The 7,370-nt window shown below is 37.9% G+C and overlaps 1 protein-coding gene across 1 annotated transcript; it reads left to right on the forward strand.

The window, feature by feature from the left end:
* Positions 1 to 267: 267 nt before the first annotated feature.
* On the forward strand, positions 268 to 6,934 carry LOC106065502 (uncharacterized). Its single transcript, XM_056043247.1, has 5 exons — positions 268 to 526; positions 2,368 to 2,498; positions 5,682 to 5,751; positions 6,362 to 6,583; positions 6,893 to 6,934. Exons 1-5 carry the CDS (start codon positions 314 to 316, stop codon positions 6,932 to 6,934), a joined length of 678 nt encoding a protein of 225 aa, XP_055899222.1. The 5' UTR covers positions 268 to 313.
* Positions 6,935 to 7,370: the final 436 nt, after the last annotated feature.

Consider the following 7,370-nt stretch of genomic DNA (forward strand, 5'->3'; position numbering starts at 1 on the left):
TGGCACAGTCTGCAAAAGAGCTGACAGCTCAGCAGCAATAAAGCTGGCTAGAAGAAGAAGAATCATTCACAGTACATAGGCACCACCCAATCGCTAGCCTCTTCCCGCCGTCACCATAGACAGACAAGCACACAAACACACAACTTAGCCAGGAGCGATCCTTAACAATGGTTATAAGGAGTCCCCCATATAAGTCCCATATAATAATGATAATACCAAAAGACGAAAGATGCTGACACTTGTGTATATTTTTATTTCAGCAATGCCACTGTTGTTGGTGTTAGGGTGATGTCAAGTTTTTTTTTTTAAATTGATGCCGTCATCAGCAATGATTTTGACGATACTGTTGACCGTCTTCATCCATCTTTGTCGCTCCAGCAGCGGACTGACCAACTTGTTCAACTACTCCGGCAGTAACAATGCGGACACGATATACGGCTGGACATGTCTGACCTACACTGAGTACGTGCCAACTTGCGGATGGAAGCTGATCCTTTATTCTTCACACCCACTCACAGGCATGGCAGTAAGTTGTTTGTTTGATGACGTTATCTAGATCAGTGCTTTTTTTTTCTTTCACAAAGCTTAAATCAACTCACTCTGTCTGTTTGTCTGTCTGTCTGGTAAAAAGCTCGAACATGCTTTTTCTTCCATTTCCAATTCTCCGATTAAGTTGAAACTTTGCACACTTATTCATTGTACCTGACAAGACATTGATCAATTAAAAAAAAACAATACGTTAATTGATTTTTGTGATATATTATGTTTTTATATTAAAATAAGGGCAATAAATGTTACTTAATGAGATATGTGGAATGTATATATGCCATTAATCCCTTGTTACATTTTAACACAGTTTTTCACCCGTTTTCCTATTCTCAGATCAAGTTGAAATTTGCATAATTATTCATAGTCGATGACAATACTCGAATCAATCCAAAAATTATCCGATTAGTGAATCAGTTAGAACTAAATAATTATTTTTTTACAATTTAAAACATGTTACTTAATTAGTTTTGGTGAAAGTATCACAGTTGTCAACGTTTTAGTACAATTTTATTTTCTTGCACTAAACTAACTGCCAATATACAATAAACGTTTTAGAGATGTGAGGCTAACATACTAACTGCCAATACAATAAACGTTTTAGAGATACGAGGCTAACATACCAGCTTCCAATACGATAAAGATTTTAGAGATACGAGGCTAATATTTTTTATTTGGCTTTCATACTTTATATGTAGGAGCGATGGCTGAGGGGTAAAGCGCTTGGATTCCGAACTGGGAGTCCCGGGTTCGAATCCTGATGATGATTGGGATTTTTAATTTCGGTATTTTTAGGGCGCCTCTAAGTCTGTCCAGCTCTAATGTGTACCTGACATTAGTTGGGGAAAAGTAATGGCGGTTGTTCGTATGACACTCTTGTTAGAAACTGATGACATTTACATCATCTGCCTATAGATCGAAAAGTATGAAAGCGGGATCTTAACCGTTTATAATTTATAGGATTTTTATATTTATTTTTATATTTTTATGGTCATGTATTTTATTAGCAGAGCCTGAAGGGCGATAAGTCCGCTTTAAAGTTTTTGTTGGTCTGTGTGGATAAAAATCATCCGATTATGTAATTTTTTGCTGCTTGCAAAGTTTAGAAGAAACGGCCTTTTTAAAAAAAAATCATCTAAACGCAACCTGTTTTTGTTTGTTAAAATTAAATATGAAAACAGTTTTTCATTTAAAAAAAAAAATACACCATTGAAGTACGAAAGTATGTGAAGGTTCCGAGGCAGGGTTTTTACAATTTTTCGAAAGCTTTAATAAAAGATCCAGTTAAAAATGAAAATGCTTATTTGTAAAAGCATGTTGTATTTTAGATGAATGAAAAAGAAATCTAGTATATTTTATCTCATTTGTCTTTTAAAAAAAAATATTTTATATGCATATATTAGTTTTAAAAAAGGTGTATATTTTTGATTTTGTGGAGGGAAAAGCCATTGATAGAAGCACTATCGTGAGTATGATTTTATATTTGCTTATTTAGTGGACATTTTGCCATATAAAAACGATGTTTTATGTCACTAGTTCACGCTTCAGTTGTTATAGATACTATATTCGAGTCCTACAGTGTTTGTATAATGTTTTCCATGTTTCAGATGTTCGTTCAGGGTTTAAGTTAGTCTACTTCCTAGTCCAAAGCTCCCGCAGGACGACGGGGCATGGCAGCGGGCAGGGTATGAACCCGGGACCATCGTAATGACAGACAGTTTAGCGTGCATTCCTGACAACCAGGCAGCCTTCCTAAGCCAGCACGTATGAAGCTTCTAGTAATCTTGGATTATACTTAGTTAATCATGATTAATATTTCAGGGTGGCGCTGAGTTCTATACGTATACTCAAGTGGACAGCTATACCTTTCATTTGAACGCTGTGTCCAAGTACGCTGACCTGACCAACATGAGGCCAAACTGTCCAGATATTCAAGTCATTGGAAGCTTTGGGTGCGTTCTTTCTACACGTGATGTCGCTTAACTCTTTTTCTCCTAACTGACGATACCAGCGTTGATTTCCACCAGAATGTGGTAAATAATTACGGAGAGAAAGAGTTAAGTTGAAATCACTAAGTACAGAGGAATAATTGTAGATATTGGTTCATCTTATCTTATTAGAGTTGTAGTTGTTATTCTTATCTTATTATTTACATACGTTCTTTCAAAAGAGATAATTGCGTCCTACGCGTATCAATTGGAAAACTCTTGGTTTCCGAACCAGAGAGTCCCTGGTTCGATTCCTCGTGAAGACTGAAATTTTTAATTTTAGGATATTTGGGGCGCCTTTGGGTCCATACTGCTTTAATGGGTACCTAGCATAAATTTAAGGCGGTCTTTTTGCTGGCCACATGACACCCTCGTTAACCGTGGGCCACAGAAGCAGATGGCCTTTACATCATCTGTCCCAAGGTCTGAGAGGGGAGTTTTAATTAGCAGTTGTTTGATGAATAGAAATTATGGAAGGATCATGTTATCATGTTGAGAGAAGCCGTATAACATAGTACTATACAATAACGATGTAGCTTTGATTGAGTGTGCATGAGTCCGTGTCAAGTGCTGAGTGAAACATTTAGATCAGTGGTTCTCAACCTTTTAGTCTCGGCGACCCTTTTTGCAATCCCCCACTCTGCCGCGACCCCCCCCCCCCCCCGCACACACACACAACAATAGAAGAATGGACAAAAACAATCCATTTTTTCGATGGTCTTAGGCGACCCCTGGCAAATCGTCAATTGACCCCCGAAGGGGTCGCGACCCACAGGTTGAGAACCCTTGATTTAGATGTATTAATGCTCTTAGATGGTGTAATGTCTTGTTTTTTTTCTGTACCGGTTAGTTACTACGATCAGATGACGTCTGTGTATAATGTTCGGGTGACTTATAAGGTGTTTAGTTCACCGATGAACAAGAAATAATATTATAAGAATTATAAGAGGAAGCATTAACTCTTTCTCTCCGTAATTATTTTTCCACGTTTTGGAAGGAAATCCTTTTTCTCATTACTATTTCACTACCCCTGTTATGATTGGGCTTCAATAACTTTGTTGTTTTGTTATCAGAAAATGTAGAATTTGGTATAGAATTAAAGGGAAATGCATGCTCTTTTTATATAAGCGTGGTCGAGAGGCCACATGCGCTTGAACTTGGCTTGGCTTGGCTACCTAGAAGGGGGCTCGAGGTTCGACACCCGACTCGGGCAGAGTAGTGTTTACTGAGCGCCCAAAGGCAGCACGGAAAACCAACTCCTAGATACCCCCTCCCCCCCACCGGTCCACAAATGAGATTGGACCAAAAGCGCTCTGAGCATGCTATAAGCATGAAAGTAGCGCTATATAAAAGCTATAATAATAATAATAATAATAATAATTTAAAGTAAATTTTAAAAAGTAAACATTAATTTAATTAATTTAATTTAATGAGGTCAAAATCAACGATGGTATCGTCGATTAGGAGAGAAAGAGTTAAAAGACAAAGTCCAAAAGTACAAACAGTTAACTAATTCCTTAAAGTAGAATGCGTCACAGTCGAGTCTGTATCGTCAAATCGCGAGAACAGCAAGGCGCAACTAAAGCTCTCATGGCTATGCTTTTAAATGACGTCACAATAAAGTGTGGCGTTCAAAGCCCGTCTCCCATGGTGCGTCACTAACTACTATAGATACATTGCAATAGAGAACAGGCAAAATGAAACAAAAAATTACAGAATAAAAAAAAAAGAGTATGTTTAAATAAGGGAAACAACTGTACATTTATAGCCATATCTATCAATACAATAAAATGTATTTCCCTTAATCAATCATCAAAATCATCATCATCTTTCCATAGCGTTCCTCGTAGAATATAAGGCCTCAGTAAACACACCCAGTTTTCACAGTTTCTTGCTTGTTTTTTAAAGTATTCCCCGCTTTTCCCTGTCCTCTTGGCTTCATCTAGTACACTGCGACGTCATGTTATTGCCCTTGGGGGGATTCCACCCTTACGCCTGTCTAGCTCTGTTGTTGGTACCTTTTCTTAGGGTACGACCAATCCATTTCCACTTAAATCTCCCTTAATCAATACCGAGCTAAAATTTACTAATTACCAATGGACTGATTGGTTAATTTTTTATTGATTTATTTTATGTTAGGACCTGACAGGTACACTGCCGCCCAATGCGCCTAACAGCACCGGAGGATGTAAATCTAAGTCTATAATGTCAGGGTCCATTAAATAATTGTGAAAAGTTTCAACTTGATCCGAGAATGGCTGTGGGAGAAATAACGTGTTCAAACTTTTTTACCAGACAGACAGACAGACAGAATTGATAGAAGCTTTGTAATAATTGCATTGCACTGGATGAAAGGAAAGGGAGCGGTATATAAGTACCTAGACACGACAGATATGTGTCAGCTTCCGGTGCTGAATTAAGCTAAGGGACATATTTTTAAATCTTTAGATGATTTGATGTGTGGCTGGTTAGCGTGGCTCATCGGGCTTGCTCAATAAAGCTATGAGGTCAAAATCAACGATGGTATCGTCGATTAGGAAAGAAAGAGTTACAAGACAAAGTCCAAAAGTACAAACAGTTAACGAATTCCTAAAAGAAGAATGCGTCACAGTCGAGTCTCTATCGTCAAATCGCGAGACATTATACTGTGTATCTTCTGAAAGAACAAAGAATTTACAATATGTAGTGGCGCTTATAGATTCGGTAGAATTAATCTGATCAGAATAAAAATTCGTTACTTTTATTTGGTTTTAAGTTGAGGCGGCCGCTGAGAGACCAATTCACTGATATTTAGCTCGTCCAATGTACTGCATTCCCAAAACACGCCCCTGATATTTGGACCAGATCATCCCTGCATCACTACGTGTATTTTTGTTTTTTTGAGTCCTCTGAGATTTCTAAAAAAAATTTTTTTTAAATAAGACGTTTTTCTTTCCCTCCATTTTAAATTGAACTAACGCAACTTTACAAAGGGAGGTGATCAGAGAATTCCAAAACTCATGTCATTCATTGGTGATCTCCGCTTGACACAAAAAAATGTCCGATACTTATAAACTCAATCTCAAGGAGTAGGAGTAGCTATGACCACATTGAGCATCTTCACAGACCTAATAAAAGTCATAAAATATGCTTTCTGTATGTGATCAGGTCAAGTATTCCAAGTCTAACTGTGAACTGGTACTGTGTCTGCAATCAAACAACAAATTCTATTTGTCTGGTAAGACTTTTTGTCAGACTCCAGCAAGAATGTTTAGACATGTACTCATGTATCACACACATCTTTATTGGTATTAATGATGTATACTTGCATTGGGGTCTCTGTGTCACACACAGGACATCGAGTCATGTCTTTGTATCACACACAGGACATCAAAACATGTCTTTGTATCAGACAAAGGACATCAAGCCATGTCTTTATATCACACGCATGACATCAAGCCATGTCTTTTGTATCAAACACAGGACATCAAGCAATGTCTTTTGTATCAAACGCAGGACATCAAGCAATGTTTCTAACTGTGTCAAACACATATGACATAAAGCAATATTCCTGTGTCACACACAGGACATCAAGCCAAGTCTTATATCACACACAGGACATCAAGTCATGTCTCGTATCACACACAGGACATCAAGTAATGTTTCTGTGTCACACCAAGGACATCAAGCCATGTCTTTGTATCACACACCTAGTTTGAACATTTTTACTCTGTTCTAAACTTGTCTTGCATTAAACTCAATTATGTGTGATTTAGAATTTTATGATTTATGCAAAACAATAGTGCTGTACTTAACAATAAGAAATATAAGTGTTTTTTTGTCTCAAGGCTGTAGCTGGAACGGCTTTAGAAACAGCTTCAACAACAGCAACATCCACCTCTAAAACAGCTTCATACACCAGCAGCGGACTGACCAACTTGTTCAACTACTCCAGCAGTAACAATGCGGACACGATCTACGGCTGGACATGTCTGACCTACACTGAGTACGTGCCTACTTGTGGATGGAAGCTGATCCTTTATTCTTCACACCCACTCACGGGCATGGCAGTAAGTTGTTTGTTTATTATTTAGATCAGTGCTTTTTTTCTTTTCTTTCACAAAGCTTATATCAAGTCACTCTGTCTGTCTGTCTGTCTGGTAAAAGAAAATTAACATTGCCTCATTCTGACTATGAAAGATACAAGCAGATGTAAATTATCAGGGCCGGCCTTAGGCTTATTCAAACTAGGCAGCTACTTAGGGCGTCGAATAGTGGGGGGTCTCTCAAATGACTCAAAGAAATAGTTTTTAAAGAAAAAAATTGCGAATATGGATCGAATTTGAAACAGCAAAACTCTGTGGCTTTATTTGTACTAGCCAAGCTCTAAGTCTCTACTACGATTCAAGGTTGACTCGTAAAACGGAAAGAATTATTCTGTTTGCCTGGTTCTGTGTTTTCAAGTCTGAGGGTCTATGGTTTGTGCTCTGGTCAGGGCTGTCCAGCGATTCGTTTTATTTATATTCATTTGTTACCAATGTTGAAGTTACTTATTGTAAAGACGTTGATTGAAACAATAAATAAAACAAGAAAAAACTTACCGCTGAGCAGGACACTCTGATTCGCAGACTTCTCTTCTAAGCGCAATTCAGTTGTAATGAGTCAATAATCCCAATAAAAGAAATACTTTACAATGCTCCAAATGAAATTCACATCCACTGATCCAAAAACATAAAAAAGAAAACAAGCCTCAACCTCAACCCAAATTAATATCCCACAACACACTGCTACATTCACAGGGGTTATTTACGTCCTCCACCAGGGGCGGACTGGGTGTCAAAACCGGCCCGGGCATTT

The sequence above is a fragment of the Biomphalaria glabrata genome, chromosome 10 (assembly GCF_947242115.1).
Source record: "Biomphalaria glabrata chromosome 10, xgBioGlab47.1, whole genome shotgun sequence".
NCBI classification, from domain to species: Eukaryota; Metazoa; Mollusca; class Gastropoda; family Planorbidae; genus Biomphalaria; species Biomphalaria glabrata.